General features: G+C 65.0%; 1 protein-coding gene across 1 annotated transcript in view; it reads right to left on the bottom strand.

Moving 5' to 3' along the window:
* Positions 1-15,840: 15,840 nt before the first annotated feature.
* LOC135213757 (interaptin-like) overlaps positions 15,841-17,080 on the bottom strand; it is a 3,018-nt gene continuing 1,778 nt past the window's right edge. Inside the window, exon 1 of the mRNA XM_064247883.1 lies at positions 15,841-17,080. This exon is cut by the window's right edge and continues 1,778 nt beyond it. Within this exon, the coding sequence (XP_064103953.1) occupies positions 15,841-17,080 (1,240 nt within the window).

The following is a 17,080-nucleotide window of genomic DNA, read 5'->3' as shown; positions in this document are numbered from 1 at the left end:
GCCACCCCCCAACCCTCGGTTGGTATGGGCCAGCGAGCGTCCGGCGGTCCCCCGGCCGCCGTCCGATCTCCAGTCCTTTTTGGGTTTGGTCGCCTCGGTTGGTATGGGCCAGCGAGCATCCGGCGGTCCCCCGGCCGCCGTCCGATCTCCAGCCCTTTTTGGGTTAGGGTGCCTCGGTTGGTATGGGCCAGCGAGCGGCCAGCGAGCGTCCGGCGGTCCCCCGGCCGCCGTCCGATCTCCAGCCCTTTTTGGGTTTGGTCGCCTCGGTTGGTATGGGCCAGGGAGCGTCCGGCGGTCCCCCGGCCGATGTCCGATCTCCAGCCCTTTTTGAGTTAGGGCGCCTCGGTTGGTATGGGCCAGCGAGCGTCCGGCGGTCCCCCGGCCGATGTCCCTCTACAGCACCTTTTTGGGGTTTTTGTTTAGGGCGCCTCGGTTGGTATGGCCAGCGATTCTATTGGCGGTCCCCCGGCCGCCGTCCGATCCCAGCCCTTTTGTTTTGGGTAGGGCGCCTCGGTGGTATGGGCCAGCGAGCGTCCGGCGGTCCCCCGGCCAGACGTCCCGATCTCCAGCCCTTTTTGGGTTAGGGCGCCTCGGTTGGTATGGGCATGCGAGCGTCCGGCGGTCCCCACCCCCGGCCGCCGTCCTCCGATCTCCAGCCCTTTTTGGGTTAGGGGCGCCTCGGTGGTATGGGCCAGCGAGCGTCCCAAGCGGTCCCCCCCGGCCACCGTCCGAACACCAGCCCTTTTGAATTAGGGCGCCTCGTTTGGTATGAGCCAGCGAGCGGGTCCGGCAGTCCCCCAGGCCGCCATCGATCTCCAGCCCTTTTTTTGGGTTAGGGCGCCTCGGTTGGTATGGGCCAGCGACCGTCCGGCGGTCCCCCGGCCGCCGTCCAATCTCCAGCCCTTTTTGGGTTAGGGCGCCTCGTTGGTATGGGCCAGCGAGCGTCTGGCGGCCCCTCCGGCCCCGACCCGTCCAATCTCCAGCTTGGGTTAGGGGGCCTCGGTTGGTATGGGCCAAGCGAGCGTCCGCGGTCCCCCGGCCCGCCACCCGTCCAGTCCTCTCAGCCCTTTTTGCGTAGGGCGCCTCGGTTGGTATTTGGAAGGCCCCCAGCGACGTCCCGGCGGTCCCCCCGGCGGGCGCCGTCCCCGGGATCTCCGCCCTAGTTTCCTTTTGGTTTAGGGCGCCTCGATGGTATGGGCCCGGGAGCGATCGATCGCGGGCGTCCGGCGGTCCGCCGTCCGATCTCCAGCCCTTTTTTGGGTTAGGGCGCCTCGGCTTGGTATGGGCCAGCGATCGTCCGCGGTCCCCCCGGTGCCCCGCCCGTCCGATCTCCAGCCCTTTTTGGGTTAGGGCGCCTCGGTTGGTATGGGCCAGCGAGCGTCCGGCGGTCCCCCGGCCGCCGTCCGATCTCCAGCCCTTTTTTTGGGTATGGGGCGCCTCGGTTTGTATGGGCCAGCGAGCGTCCGGCGGTCCCCCCGGCCCTGCCGTTCCGATCTCCAGCCCTTTTTGGGTTAGGGCGCCTGACGTTTGGTATGGGCCAGCGAGCGTCCGGCGGTCCCCCGGCTGCCGTCGATCTCCGCCCCTTTTTGGGTTAGGGCGCCTCGGTTGGTATGGGCCAGCGAGCGTCCGGCGGTCCCCCGGCCGACGTCCGATCTCCAGCCCTTTTTGGGTTAGGGCGCCTCGGTTGGTATGGGCCAGCGAGCGTCCGGCGGTCCCCCGGCCGCCGTCCGATCTCCAGCCCTTTTTGGGTTAGGGCGCCTCGGTTGGTATGGGCCAGCGAGCGTCCGGCGGTCCCCCGGCCGCCGTCCGATCTCCAGCCCTTTTTGGGTTAGGGCGCCTCGGTTGGTATGGGCCAGCGAGCGTCCGGCGGTCCCCCGGGCCGCCGTCCGATCTCCAGCCCTTTTTGGGTTAGGCGCCTCTGTTGGTATGGGCCAGCGAGCGTACCGGCGGCCCCTCCCCCCGGCCGCCGTCCGATCTCCAGCCCTTTTTGGGTTAGGGCGCCTTGGTTGGTATGGGCCAGCGAGCATCCGGCGGTCCCCCGGCCACCGTCCGATCTCCAGCCCTTTTTTGGGTTTAGGGCGCCTCGGTTGGTATGGGCCAGCGAGCGTCCGGCGGTCCCCCCGGCCGCCGTCCAATTCTCGGGTTAGGGCGCCTTGGTTGGTATGGGCCAGCGAGCGTCCGGCGGTCCCCCGGCCGCCGTCCGATCTCCAGCCCTTTTTGGGTTAGGGCGCCTCGGTTGGTATGGGCCAGCGAGCGTCCGGCGGTCCCCCGGCCGCCGTCCGATCTCCAGCCCTTTTTGGGTTAAGGCGGCCTCGGTTGGTATGGGCCAGCGAGCGTCCGGCGGTCCCCGGCCGCCGTCCGATCTCCAGCCCTTTTTGGGTTAGGGCGCCTCGGTTGGTATGGGCCAGCGAGCGTCCGGCGGTCCCCCGGCCGCTGTCCGATCTCCAGCCCTTTTTGGGTTAGGGCGCCTCGGTTGGTATGGGCCAGCGAGCGTCCGGCGGTCCCCCGGCCGCCGTCCGATCTCCAGCCCTTTTTGGGTTAGGGCGCCTCGGTTGGTATGGGCCAGCGAGCGTCCGGCGGTCCCCCGGCCGCCGTCCGATCTCCAGCCCTTTTTGGGTTAGGGCGCCTCGGTTGGTATGGGCCAGCGAGCGTCCGGCGGTCCCCCGGCCGCCGTCCGATCTCCAGCCCTTTTTGGGTTAGGGCGCCTTGGTTGGTATGAGCCTGCGAGCGTCCGGCGGTCCCCCAGCCACCATCCGATCTCCAGCCCTTTTTGGGTTAGGGCGCCTCGGTTGGTATGGGCCAGCGAGCGCCTGGCAGTGCCTCGGTTGGTATGGGCCAGCGAGCGTCCAGCGGTCCCCCAGCTGCCGTCCGATCTCCAGGCCTTTTTAGGTTATGGCGCCTCGGTTGGTATGGAGCCAGCGAGCGTTTGCCGGTCCCCCGGCCAACGTCCAAATCTCAGCCCTTTTGGGTGTAGGAGCGCCTTGGTTTTAGTATGGGCCAGCGAGCGTCTGCAGTTCCCCTGGCCGCCGGTACCGATCTCCAGCCCTTTTTGGGTTATGGGCGCCTTGGTTGGTATGCGCCAGAGAGCATCCGGCGGTCCCCCGGCCGCCGTCCGATCTCCAGCCCTTTTTGGGTTAGGGCGCCTCGGTTGGTATGGCCCAGCGAGCGTCCGGCGGTCCCCCGGCCGCCATCCGATCTCCAGCCCTTTTTGGGTTAGTGCGCCTCGATTGGTATGGGCCAGCAAGCGGGGTCCGAGCGTCCCCCAGCCGCCGGTCGATCTCCAGCCCTTTTTTGGGTTAGGGCGGCTGGGTTCCGGTATGGGACCAGCGACCCGTCCCGCGGTTCCCCCGGCCGCTGTCTGAAATCCTCCAGCCATTTTGAATGGTTAGGGTCGCCACTGTTTGCGTATGGGACAGCCGAGCGTCCGGCAGGTTCCCCCGCGCCGCCGTCCAATCTCCAGCTGAGAATACAGAGTGTGTTAGGGGGGCCTCAGTTGTATGCGGCCAGCGAGCGTCCGGCGGTCCCCCGGCCGCCGTCCGATCTCCAGCCCTTTTTGGGTTTAGGGGGGCCTCGCGTTGGTATGGGCAAGCGAGCGTCCGGCCGGTCCCCCGGCCGCCGTCCGATCCTCCAGCATTTGGTTTTAGGGCGCTCGTTTTGTAATGGTGCCAGCGGCGTCCGGCAGGTCCCGCCGCCGTCCCCCGATCTCCAGCCCTTTTGGGTTAGGGCGCCTCGGTTAGGTATGGGCCAGGTCGAGCTTTCCGGCGGTCTCCCCGCCGCCGTCCGATCTCCAGCCCTTTTTGGGTTTGGCGCGCCTCGGTTGTATGGGCCAAGCGAGCGTTCCGGCGGTCCCTCGGCCCGCCGTTTCCGATCTCCAGCCCTTTTTGGGTTAGGCGCCTCGGCTTGGTATGGGCCAGCGTGCTCCGGCGGTCCCCCGGGCCGCCGTCCGATCCCAGCCCTTTTTGGGTTAGGGCGCCTCGAATTGGATGGTGTCCAGGCGATGCGTCCGGCGGATCCCCGGCCGGCCGTACCGATCTCCAGCCCCTTTTTGGGTTTAGGGCGCCTCGGTTGGTATGGCCAGGAGCGTCCGGAGGTCGGCCGCCGTCGATCTCCAGCCCTTTTTGATTTTTGGTAAGGGAGCCTTGGATGGTTTGGGCCAGCGAGCATCCGGCGGTCCCCGCCGCCGCCCGTCCGATCTCCAGCCCTTTTTGGATTAGGGCGCCTCAGTTGGTATGGGCCAGCAAGCGTCCAGCGGTCCCCCGGCGGCTGTCCGATCTCCAGCCCTTTCTGGGTTAGGGCGCCTCGGTTGGTATGGGCCAGCGAGCGTCCGGCGGTCCACCGGCCGCCGTCCCATCTCCAGCCCTTTTTGGGTTAGGGCGCCTCGGGCAGTCCCCCGGCCACCGTCCGATCTCCAGCCCTTTTTCGGTTAGGCGCCTCGGTTTGTTATGGACCAGCGAGGCGTCCGGCGGTCCCCCAGCCGCCGTCCAATCTACCCAGCCCTTTTTGGGTTTTTAAGGCGCCCTTAGTTGGTATTGGGACCAGCGAAGCGGGTCCGGCCGGTCCACCGGCCGCTGGTTCCGGATCTCCAAGCCCTTTTTGGGTTAGGGGCCTCCGGTTGGTATGGACCAGATAGCGTCGGCGGTTCCCCCGGCCCCGGGCCGTCCGATACTCCACCCTTTTTGGGTTAAGGGCGCCTCGGTTGGTATGGGCCAGCCGACGCGTTCCGATCCCCTTTTCCAGCCATTTTTGGTTAGGGCCCGCCTCGGTTTGGTATGGACCACAGCCGAGCGTTCCGGCGGTTATCCCCGGCCGCCGTCCGATCTCACCAAGGACCTTTTTGGGTTAGGGCGCCTCGGTTGTATGGGCCCAAGGGCCAGAGCCGTCAGGCGGCCCCCGGCCGCCGTACCGAATCTCCCCCAGCCCTTTTTGGGTTAGGGCGGGGCCTCCGGTTGTATGGGCCAGCGAGCGTCCGACGGTCCCCGGCCGACCGTTCGGGATATCCAGCCCTTTTTGGTTAGGGCGCTTCGGTTGTCAGGGCTAGCGACTCCAAGGCCGGTTCCGGCCCCGGTCCCCCGGCCCGCCTCCGAATCTCCAGCCCCTTTTTGGGTTAGGGCGCCTCGGTTGGTATTGGGACCAGCGAGCGTCCCCGGCGGCCCCCGGCCGCCGTCGATCTCCAGGGCCCTTTGGGTAGGGCGCCTCGGTTGGTTGGGCAGCGAGCGTCCGGCGGTCCCCGGCGCCTCGGATCTCACAGCCCTTTTTGGGTTAGGGCCGGGCCTGATGGTATGAGCTGCGACGCCCCCGTCCCGGCCGGTCCCCAGCCACCATCCGATCTCCACACCTTTTTGGGTTAGGGCGCCTCCCGGTTGGTTTTTAGGGCCAGCGGGCTCTGAGCGCCTTGAGTGGGCCCTCGCCGTGGTATTGGCCAGCGAGCGGGTTCAGCGGTTCCCCCAGCTTGCCCGTCCGGGATTCTCCAGGCCTTTTTAGGTTATGGCGCCTCGTTTGGTATGGAAAGCCATGCGAAGCGTTTGCCTGTCCCCCGGCCAACGGTCCCCAATGGCTCCAGCCCTTTTTGGGTTAGGGCGCCTTTGTTAGTATGGGCCAGCCGGAGCCCACTTTTGGGCAGTCCACTGGCCCGCCGTCCGGGGGATCCTCAGGCCCTTTTGGGTTAAGGGGCCCTTGGTTGTATGGGACCAGCGAGCAAATCCGGCGGTCCCCCGGCCGCCGTTCCGATTCCAGGCCCTTTTTGGGTGAGGGCGGCCTCGGTTGGTATGTCCCAGCCGGAGCGTCCTGGAGGTTTTGCCCTGGCCCGCCATCCGAATTCCCAGCCCTTTTTTGGGTTAGGGTGGGGCCTCTTATTGGTATTGGGCAGCCAAGCGGTCCGGCGAGGTCCCCGGCCGCCGTCCGGGATCTCCAGCCCTTTTTGGGTTTAGGGCGGCTCGGTTGGTATGGGGCCAGCCGGACCCCGTCCGGCGGCCGCCGTCGATTCTCAGCCCTTTTTGGGTTAGGGTGCCTCGATTGGTATGGGCCAGCGAGCGTCCGGCAGTCCCCCGGCGCCGTCCGATCTCCAGCGCCCTTTTTGGGTTAGGGCGGGGCCTCGGTTAGGTATGGGCCAGCGAGGGCCATCCGGCGTTCCCCCACCCGGCCGTCCGATCTCCAGCCCTTTTTGGGTTTAGGGAGGCCTCGTGTTTTGGTATTGCGGGCCCAGCAGGTCCGGCGGTCCCCGGGCCGCCTTCCGATATTCCAGCCCATTTTTGGGATAGGGAAGGGGGCCTCGGGTTTTGGTATGGGCCAAGGGCCGAAGCGTCCGGCCGGTCCACCGGCCGCTGCCCGATCTCCAGCCCTTTTTGGGTTAAGGGTGCCTCGCTTGGTATTGGGGCCAGCCGGAGCCGGGTCCGGCGGTCCCCCGGCCGCCGTCCCAGATTCTTCCAGCCCTTTTTTGGGTTAGGGGCCTCGCCCGTTTTGGGTATTTGGGCCCAGCGAAGCGTCGGCCGGTATCCAAACAGCCGCCGTCCGATCTTTTCCAGGCCCTTTTCTTGCGGATAGGGAGCCTCGGTTGGTATTGGGCCAGCGAGCGTTTCCGGCGGGTCCGCCGGCCAGCCTGCCCGGATCTTCCCCAGGCCCTTTTTGGGTTAGGGTTGCCTCCGGTTGATATGGACAGCGCCGACGTCGGCGGTTCCTAATTGGCCGCCGTCGATATCCAGCCTTTTTTGGGTTAGGGTCGCCCACCGGTTTTTGGGTATTGGGACAGCGAGCGTCGGCGGTCTCCCCCGGCCGCCGTCCAAATCTCCAGCTTGTGTTAGGGGCCCTCGAGTTGGGGGTATGGGCCAGCCGAGCGGTCGCCGCGTCCCCCGGCCGCCGTCCGGAAATCTCCAGCTTTTCCGTACCCGCCCTTAGGGCGCCTCCGGTTTGGTATGGGCCAGCGAGCGTCCGGCGGTCCCCCGCCGCCCATCCGATCTCCAGCCATTTTTGGGTTAGGGCGCTCGGTTGTATGGGCCAGCGACGCGTTCCCGCTGGTCCCCCGCCCGCCGGTTTCCGATCTCCAGCCTTTTTGGGTTTAGGGCGCCTCGGTTTGGTCTGGTATGGGCCAGCGAGTTGTCCGGCGGTCTCCCCCGGCCGCCGTCCGATCTCCAGCCCTTTTTTGGTTGGTTTTGGGCGCCTCCGGTGTGGGCCCATGGCGAGGCGGGTCGGCCGGTCTCCCGGCCCGGCCGTCCCCGATCCCAGCCCTTTTTGGGGGTGGGCCCGCCTCGGTTGGTATGGGCCACGAGCGTCCGGCGGTCCCCGGACCGCCCGTCCGATCTCCAGCCCTTTTGGGTTCGGGTGCCTCGGGGGCGGTTGGTATGGGGCAGCGAGCGTCCGGCGGTCCCCCGGCCCGCCGTCCGATCTCCAGCCAATTTTTTGGTTTTTAAGGGCCGCGGTTGGTTAATGGCCAGCGGAGCGGTGTCCGGGCGGTCCCCCGGCCGCCGTCCGATCTCCAGCCTTTTTTGGGTTAGGGCGCCTCTTTGGTATGGGCCAGGAAGTGTCCGGCGGTTTCTCTCCCGGCCGCTTGTCCGATCTCCAGCCTTTTTTGGGTTTTTTAGGGTTTGGGCGCCTCTGTTGGTATGGGGGCCAGCGAGTTTGTCCGCAGCTCTCCCCCGGGCCGCCGTCCGATCTCCAGCCCGGTTTTTGGGTTTAATTGGGCGCCTCCGGCGGTTGTATGGGCCCAGCGAGCGTCCGGCGGTCCCCCTTCCGCCGCCGTCCGATCTCCAGCCCTTTTTGGGTTAGGGCGCCTCGGTTGGTATGGGCCAGCGAAGCGTCCGCGGGGTCCCCGGCCGCGGTCCGATCCTCCAAGCCCATTTTTGGGTTTATGGGCGCCTCCCGGTTGGTATGGGCCAGCGAGCGTCCGGCGGTCCCCCGGCCGCCGTCCGATCTCCAGCCCTTTTTGGGTCGTAGGGTGCCAGCGATTGGTCCCATGCAGCCCGGGTTTTTAGCGGTCCGGCAGGTCCCCGCCGGCCGTTGTCCGGATCTCCAGCCCTTTTTTGGGTTTAGGGCGCCTCGGTTAAATGGGCCAGCGAGATCCGGCGTTCCCCCGGCCCGCCGTCCGATCTCCAGCCCTTTTTGGGTTAAGGGAAGCCCTCGGTTTGGTATGGGCCAGCAAGCGTCCGGCGGTCCCCGGCCGCCGTCCGATATCCAGCCCATTTTGGGATAGGGGGCCTCGGTTGGTATGGGCCAGCGAGCGTCCGGCGGTCCACCGGCCGCTGCCCGATCTCCAGCCCTTTTTGGGTTTAGGGTGCCCTCGGGTTGGTAATGGGCCAAAGCGAGCGTTCCGGCGGTCCCCCGGGCCGCGGTCCGATCTCCAGCCCTTTTTGGGTTTAAAGGGGCCTCGGTTTTGGTATGGGCCAGCGAGCGTCCGGCGGTCCCACAGCCGCCGTCCGATCTCCAGCCCTTTTTGGGATAGGGGGCCTCGGTTGGTATGGGCCAGCGAGCGTCCGGCGGTCCACCGGCCGCTGCCCGATCTCCAGCCCTTTTTGGGTTAGGGTGCCTCGGTTGGTATGGGACAGCGAGCGTCCGGCGGTTCCCCGGCCGCCGTCCGATATCCAGCCTTTTTTGGGTTAGGTCGCCACGGTTGGTATGGGACAGCGAGCGTCCGGCGGTCCCCCGGCCGCCGTCCAATCTCCAGCTTGTGTTAGGGGGCCTCGGTTGGTATGGGCCAGCGAGCGTCCGGCGGTCCCCCGGCCGCCGTCCGATCTCCAGCCCTTTTTGGGTTAGGGGGCCTCGGTTGGTATGGGCAAGCGAGCGTCCGGCGGTCCCCCGCCCGCCATCCGATCTCCAGCCATTTTTGGTTTAGGGCGCCTCGGTTGGTATGGGCCAGCGAGCGTCCGGCGGTCCCCCGGCCGCCGTCCGATCTCCAGCCCTTTTTGGGTTAGGGCGCCTCGGTTGGTATGGGCCAGCGAGCGTCCGGCGGTCTCCCGGCCGCCGTCCGATCTCCAGCCCTTTTTGGGTTTGGGCGCCTCGGTTGGTATGGGCCAGCGAGCGTCCGGCGGTCCCCCGGCCGCCGTCCGATCTCCAGCCCTTTTTGGGTTAGGGCGCCTCGGTTGGTATGGGCCAGCGAGCGTCCGGCGGTCCCCCGGCCGCCGTCCAATCTCGAGCCCTTTTTGGGTTAGGGTGCCTCGATTGGTATGGGCCAGCGAGCGTCGGCGTCCCCCGGCCGCCGTCGATCTCCAGCCATTTTTTGGTTTTTGGGCGCCTCGGTTGGTATGGGCCAGCGAGCGTCTGGCGGTCCCCCTGGCCGCCGTCCGTTCTTCCAGCCCTTTTTTGGGTTAGGGCGCCTCGGTTGGTATGGGCCAGCGAGCGTCCGGCGGTCTCCCAGCCGCCGTCCGATCTCCAGCCCTTTTTGGGTTTGGGCGCCTCGGTTGGTATGGGCCAGCGAGCGTCCGGCGGTCCCCCGGCCGCCGTCCGATCTCCAGCCCTTTTTGGGTTAGGGCGCCTCGGTTGGTATGGGCCAGCGAGCGTCCGGCGGTCCCCCGGCCGCCGTCCGATCTCCAGCCCTTTTTGGGTTAGGGCGCCTCGGTTAGTATGGGCCAGCGAGCATCCGGCGTTCCCCCGCCCGCCGTCCGATCTCCAGCCCTTTTTGGGTTAGGGAGCCTCGGTTGGTATGGGCCAGCAAGCGTCCGGCGGTCCCCGGCCGCCGTCCGATATCCAGCCCATTTTGGGATAGGGGGCCTCGGTTGGTATGGGCCAGCGAGCGTCCGGCGGTCCACCGGCCGCTGCCCGATCTCCAGCCCTTTTTGGGTTAGGGTGCCTCGGTTGGTATGGGCCAGCGAGCGTGTCCGGCGTCGGCCCGCCCGTCCGATCTCCAGCCCCTTTTTTGGGTTAGGGTTTGGGGTTAGGGGCTCAGGTTTGGTATGGGCCAGAGAGCGTCCGGCGGTCCCACACCGCCGTCCGATCTCCAGCCCTTTTTGGGATAGGGGGGGCCTCGGTTGGTATGGGGCCAGTTGAGGCTGCCTCCCGCGGTTCCCACCGGCCGCTGCCGCCGATCTCCAGCCCTTTTTGGGTTACCCTTGCCCTTCGGGTTGGGGGTATTTGGGCCAGCTTAGCGGGGGTTTCCGGCGGTTCCCCGGCCGCCGGTTTTCCGGATTTATCCAGGCCCTTTTTTGGGAAATTTTTTTTTTTTTTTTTTTTAAGGTTCGCCTCGGTTGGTAATGGGACAGCGAAGCGGTCCTGGCAGGTCCCCCGGCCGCCGTCCAATCTCCAGCCTTGGTTAGGGGGCCTCCCCGGTTTTTGGTATTTGGGCCACGCGAGCGGTCCCGCGCCGGTCCCACGGCCGCCGGTAGGATCGCCATCCCTTTTGGGTTGGGGGGTGGCTCCGGTTCGGTATGGGCCCAGCGAGCCCCGTCCGGCCGGTTCCCCCGGCCGCCGTCCAATCTCCAGCCTTTTTGGGTTTAGGGGGCTCCTCGGTTTGGTATGGGTCCGCGAGCGTCCTGGCGGTCCCACCCCCCGACCCGCCGTCCGATCTCCAGTCCCTTTTTGGGTTAGGGCGGGGCCTCGTTGTATGGGCCAGCGAGCGTCCGGCGGTCCCCCCGGGCCCCGGCCGCGACCGATCTCCAGCCCATTTTTGGTTTTAGGGCGCCTCGGTTTGGTATGGCCAGCGAAGCCGTCCAGGCCGGTCCCCCCGGCCCGCCGTCCGATCTCCAGCCCTTTTTTGGGTTAGGGCGGGCCTCGGTTGGTATGGGCCCGGCCCAGCAGAGCGTCCGGCGGTCCCCTGCCCGGCCGGTCCCACGACATCCAGCGAGCCCATTTTGGGATAGGGGGGGCCTCGGTTTGGTATGGTCCAGCCCTTTTTTGAGCGGGTTTCGGCGTCCGGTCCACCGTTCCGGCTGCCCGATCGGGCCAGCCCTTTTTGGTTAGGGCGGCCTCCCGGGGAGGGGGGGTATTGGGGGGGGGGGGCCAGGCGAGCCTTCCCGGCTGGTCCCCGGCCCGCCGTCCGATCTCCAGCCCTTTTTGGGTTAAGGGCGGGGGCCTCGGTTGGTTATGGGCCAGCGAGGGCGTCCGGCGTCCCACCCAGCCCGCCGTCCGATCATCCAGCCCATTTTGGGACAATGGGGGCCTCGGTTGGTATGGGCCAGCGAGCGTCCGGCCGGTCCACCACCCGGCCGCTGCCCGATCTCCATCCCTTTTTGGTTCGGCGTGCATCGGTTGGTTTGGACAGCGAGGGTCCCGGGCGGTTCCCCGGCCGGCCGTCCGATCTCCAGCCTTTTTGGGTAGGTCCGCCTCGGTTGTATGGGCCAGCGAGCGTCCGGCGGTTCCCACTCCGGCCTCGCCCGTCAGATCTCCAGCCCTTTTTGGGTTACGGCCGCCTCGGTTTGGTATGGGCCCGGAGCGTCCTGCGGTCCCCCGGTCCGTTTTCCGATCTCCAGCCCTTTTTGGGGTTAGAGCGCCTCGGTTGGTATTGGGGCCAATCGAGCGTCCGCGGTCCCACGGCCGCCGTCCGATCTCCAGCCCTTTTTGGTTTAGGTCGCCTGGTTGGTATGGGTCACCGAGCGCCTGCGTTCCCCGGCCGCCGTCCGATCTCCACCCTTTTGGGTTAGGTTCGCGTCGGTGGTATGGGCCAGTGAGCGTCGGGCGGTTTCCCGGCCCATCGTCCGATCTCCAGCCCTTTTTGGTTAAGGTGCCTCGGTTTGGTAATGGGCAGCGGCATCCTGCGGTCCGCCGGCCGCTGTAACGATCTCAGCCCTTTTGGGCTAGGGACGCCTCGGTTGGTTGGGGCCGCGGCGTCCGGCGGTCCATCGCCGCCGTTCGATCTCCAAGCCCTTTTTGGGTTTAGGACCCTCGGTTGGTATGGGCCACGAGCGTCCTGCGCTCCCCGGACGCACGTCCGAATCTTCTCCAGCCATTTTTGGTTTAGGGCTCCTCGGTTGGTATGGGCCAGCAAGGCACTGGCGGTCCCCCGGCGCCCGTCCGATCTCAGCCTTTTTGGGTTAGGTCGCCTCGGTTTGGTATGGGCCAGCGATCGTCCGCGGTCTCCCGTCCGCCGTCCGATCTCCAGCCCTTTTTGGGTTTGGGCGGCCTCGGTTTGGTATGGGCCACGAGCGTCCGGCGGTCACCCGGCCGCCGTCACGATCTCCAACCCTTTTTGGTTTAGGGCGCCTCGGTTGGTATGGCCAGCGAGCATCCGTCGGTCCCCCGTCCGCCGTCCGACATCCACCCATTTTGGATGGGGCCTCGTTGTATGGGCCCAGCGAGCGTCCGGCGTCCACCGGCCGCTGTCCGCGATCTCCAGCCCCTTTTTGGCGTTATAGGGCCCGGGGCCTCGGTTGGTATGGGCCCCAGCCCGGGGAGCGGTCACGGCTGGGTCCCCCGCCCGGCCCCGATTCTTTCCAGCCCTTTTTTGGGGTTTTAGGGCCGCCCCTAGGTTGGTATTGGGCCAGGAGCGGTCCGGCGGTCCCCCTGCCGGCCCCCGTCCGCCCGGATCTCCCAGCTTTTTGGGGTTACAGGGGCCCTCGGTTGCTATGGGCCAGCGACCGCCGTCCCGGGAGGTCCCCGGCCGCTGGTGCCGTCCTCTCCCCAGCTTTTTGTTTAGGGCGATCTCGGTTGTATGGGCCAGCGGGAGCCATTTTGGTTTTTATTTTTCTTCATTTTCGGTCCGCCCGGTTCCCCCGCCCTCCGTCCGAATCTCCAGCCCTCTGGGCTTAGGGCCGCCCTAGTTTTTGGTTACTGGGCCAGCGGAGCGCCGGCGCCACCGGATCCCCCTGCCGGCGCTCGCCCCGATCTCCAAGCCCTTTTTGGGGGTTAGGGCGCCTTGGTTGGGCCGTATGGGGCCACCGCGAGGGCGGTCCGCGTCCCGGCCGGCCCGCCGTCCGGATCCCTCCAGCCTTTGGGTTAGCCCGCTCGGTTGTATGGGCCAGCCCGAGCCGTCCGGCGGTCCCCCGGCCCCGCCGTCCGATCTCCAGCCCTTTTTAGGTTAGGCGCGCCTACGGTTTTGGTAATGGGCCAGCGAGGCGTCCGGCGGGTCCCCCGGCCGCCCCCGTCCGATCTCCAAGGGCCCTTTTTGGGTAGGCGTCCGCCCTTAGGTTGGTATGGGCCAGCCGACGGTGTCCGGCGGTCCCCCGGCCCGCCGTCCGATCTCCAGCCCTTTTTTGGGTTAGGGCGCCTCTGGTTGGATGGGCCCCCGCCGAGCCCGTCCGGCGGTCCCCCCGGCCCGCCCGGTGCCGGATCTCCAGCCCTTTTGGGCTTACCGGGCGCCTCGGTTGGTATGGGCCCCCCCCAGCGGGAAGCGTTCCGGCGGTCCCCCGGCCCGCCGTCCGATCCCTTTCCACGCCCTTTTTCGGGTAGGGCGCTAGGGTTGGTAATCGGGCCCCCAAGGGCGAATGCCGTCCGGCCGTTCCCCCACTGCTGGCTTGTCCGATCCTTCCGCCCTTTTTGGGTTAGCGGGCGCCTCGGTGGTATGCGGCCGCGAGGCGGTCCGGCCGGCTCCCCTTCCGGCCGCCGTCCGATCCAGTCCAGCCCTTTTCTTTTTGACCCCTGGGCCGCTCTCGGTCCCCCGTATGGGCCAGGTAAGCGTCCGGACCGGTCCCGGGTTCCGGCGGCCGTCGATTCCGCCCTTTTTTTGGTTGGCCGCGCCCTTCCCGGAATTTTTTGGGTGATGGGCCGCCGAGTTTTTGGGTGGGCCGGCGGTCCCTTCGGACCGCCGTCCGATCCTCCAGCCCTCTTATTGGTTACCGCTGGGGGCGCCTCGTTGGTATGCCAGCGGGAAGTTGTCCGGGCGGTCCCAGGCCCCGGTCCGCCGTCCGATCTCCAGCCCTTTTTGGGTTAGGGCGCCTCGGTTGGTATGGGCCAGCGAGCGGCCGCCCGCTTTGGTACCCCGGACCGAACTCCTTTTTGGTTAGGTTGGATGGGCCCCAGTTAACCGATTTCCAGCCCTTTTTGGGTAGGGCCGCCATCCCGGGTTTGGGCTATGGGCCAGCGAGCCGTCCCGGGCCCGGGTCCCCCAGGGCCCGGGCTGGTCCGAATCTCCAGCCTTTTTGGGTTAGGGGCGGCTAGGTTGTATGGGCCCAGCGAGCGTCCGGCGGTCCCCCGGCCGCCGTCCGATCTCCAGCCCTTGCTTTTTGGGTTAGGTCCGGGGCGCTCGGTTTTTTGGGTAGGTGGGCCAGCGAGCGTCGCGTCCCCCGGTCCGCCGTCCGACCTCCAGGCCTTTTTTGGGTTAGGGCGCCTCTTGGTTTTTTGGGTATGGGCCAGCGAGCGGTCCGGGCGTTCCCTCCTGCCCGGGCGTCGCGAACCTTCCACCCTATTTTTTTGGGTTCGGGGCCCTGGTTGGTAGGGCCAGCAGCGTCCGGCGGTCCCCCGGCCGCCGTCCGATCTCCAAGCCCTTTTGGGTAGGGCCCCCCCCGGGGCCTCGGTTTGGTATGACAGTCGAGCCCGTTACCGGCGGTCCCCCGGCCGGCCTGTCCGTTTCTCTCCCAGCCCTTTTATGGGTTTAGGGTTGGGCGCCTCGGGTTGGGTATGGACCGCCCAGCTAAGGGTCCGGCGGTCCAAAACCCCCCCGGCCGCCGTCCGAATCTCCAAGCCCTTTTTTGGAGGTTAGGCCGCCTCGGTTTTTGGGAGTACCTGCCATTGCGAGGCCCGTCCGGCGGTCCCCCGGCGCGAACCCCGTCCGAATCTCCAGCCCTTTTTGGGGTTAGGGCCGCCTCGGTTGGTATGGGCCGGCGGAGCCGTTTTTGGGACCCGGCGGTCCCCCGGCCCGCCCGGTCCGCCAATTTTCCAGCCCTTTTTGCCTTAGGGTGCGGGCCTCCGGTGGATCCGGGCCAGCGGGCAGGGCGGTCCGGCCGGTCCCCCGCCCGGGCCCGTCCGATTCCACTTTTTGTTAGGGCCGCCCTTCGCGTTGGTATGGGCCAGCGAGGCGGTCCGGCCGTCCCCCGCCCTGCCGTCCGATCTCTACCTTTTTTGGGTTAGGGCGCCTTCGGTTTTGGGTAATGGGCCCAGCGAGCCTCGTTGCCGGCGTCCCCACCGGCCCGCCCGTCCCGGGAATCTCCAGCCCTTTTTGTTAGGGGTTGGGCGCCTCGTTGGTTTTATGGACCCAAGCGGAGCGTCGTCCCCCGGCCGGCCGGCCGCCCTTTGGGATCTCCGACCTGTTTTGGGTTAGGGCGCCTCGGTTGGTATACCCAGCGGGAGCGTCCCGGCGCGGTCATCCCCCCGGCCGCCGTCCGATCTCCCAGCTGAGTTAGGGGTTTGCCTCGTTGGGTATGGGCCAGCGAGCCTGTCCCGGGGGCGGTCGCGCCGGTCCGCCGACTCCAGCCCTTTTTGGGTTAGGGCGCCTCGGTTGGTATGGGCCACGACGTCCGGCGGTCCCCCACCGCCGTCCGATCTCCCAGCTTTTTGGGTTACCGATCTCCCAGCCTGGGTTAGCTCGGTTGGTATTTTTGTCCAGGCGAGCGTCCGGCGGTACCCTCTACCGGCCGTCCGTCCCGATCTCAGCCCTCCCTTTTTGGGTTTAGGGCGCCTCGGTTGGTTATGACCAGCGACGCGGTCGCGGTCCGGCCCCCGGCCGCCGTCCGATCTCCAGCCTTTTTTTGGGTTAGCGCCTCGGTTGGTATGGGCCAAGCGAGCGTCTGGGACGGTCAGGCTCCGCCGATCCAGCCTTTTTTTGGGTAGCCTCGGTTGGTATGGGCAAGCGAGCGTCCGGCGGTCCCCCAGCCGCCGTCCGATCTCCAGCCAGTTTGGGTTAGGGCACCTTGGTTGGTATGGGCTAGTAGCGTTCGGGCGCCTCCCGTTCAGGAGCCTCTTTTGGAAATGGCCAGTGAGCTGTCGATTCTTCCTGGGCTTCCTTAATTCGTCTTCCTCTACTTTTGGTTCAGATGACAAGCCCAAGTTTTATTCTTTATCATTTTCCATATTCATATCGTGCACTTTGATTAACTCTTTGAGGTTGGTCATTACCTCTTTCATACCTCTTTTCCTCTTCTGATTCTCCTCCATCGACTCAATGACCTCATTTTCCAGACCTTTAATTCTCGCTACAAATTCTATTTCTTTCTTTTTCAACTTTTCAATCTCCTCGTCCTTTTCCAAATTCAAATCCTGCAGGTAAATCAACTTTATTTTAAGGTCTGTCATTTCTCTTTCCATCCTTTGATTACCCTCTATCAACTCAATGACCTCATTTTCTAGACCTTCAATTGTCTTTGCAATTTCAACCACTTCCTTTTTGCACTTTGCAATCTCCTTGTCCTTTACCATGTTCAGTGACTGTAGATTGATCGACTCTTCTTTGAGGTCGTTTATTTCTTTTTCCATCTCAGTTTTTCTTCTCTTATTCTCCTCCATCAGCTCGATGACCTCATTTTCTAGACCTTCAATTGCCTTTCCGACTTCAATTACTTCCTTTTTGCACTTTGCAATCTCCTTGTCCTTTTCCAAATTTATATTCTGCATCTTTATCAACTGTTCTTTGAGGTCTGTCATTTCTTTTTCCATCTCAGTTTTCCTTCTCTGATTCTCCTCCATCAATTCGATGACCTCATTTTCTAGACCATCGATTGTCTTTCCAACTTCAATTACTTCCTTTTTGCACTTTTCAATTTCCTCATCCTTTTCCAAATTTATATTCTGCATCTTTATCAACTGTTCTTTGAGGTCTGTTTTTTCCTTTTCCATCTCAGTTTTCCTTCTCTGATTCTCCTCCATCAACTCGATGACCTCATTTTCTAGACCTTCGATTGCTTTTCCAACTTCAATTACTTCCTTTTTGCACTTTTCAACCTCCTCATCCTTTTCCAAATTGATATCCTGCAGGTAAATCAACTTTACTTTAAGGTCTGTCATTTCTTTTTCCATCCTCTGATTCTCCTCCATCGACTCGATGAGCTGATTTTCCAGACCTTCGATTGTCTTTCCCATTTCAATTGCTTCCGTTTTCAGTTTTCCAATCTCCTCGTCCTTTTCCAAATTCATATCCTGCTGGTTAGTCACCTCTTCTTTGATGTCCATTATTTCCCTTTCCATTTCAGCTTTCAGGGTCTTCTTTTCTCCTATCAAGTGGACGACCTCATTTTCCAGCCCTTCAATCGTTCGTCCACAACTAATTACTTCTTTTTTAAATTCTTCCAACTGC

The sequence above is a fragment of the Macrobrachium nipponense genome, chromosome 43, assembly GCF_015104395.2.
Source record: "Macrobrachium nipponense isolate FS-2020 chromosome 43, ASM1510439v2, whole genome shotgun sequence".
In the NCBI taxonomy this organism is placed as follows: domain Eukaryota; kingdom Metazoa; phylum Arthropoda; class Malacostraca; order Decapoda; family Palaemonidae; genus Macrobrachium; species Macrobrachium nipponense.
The sequence above is the reverse complement of the archived record's forward strand: the minus strand, read 5'-3'. Positions and strand labels throughout refer to the sequence as shown.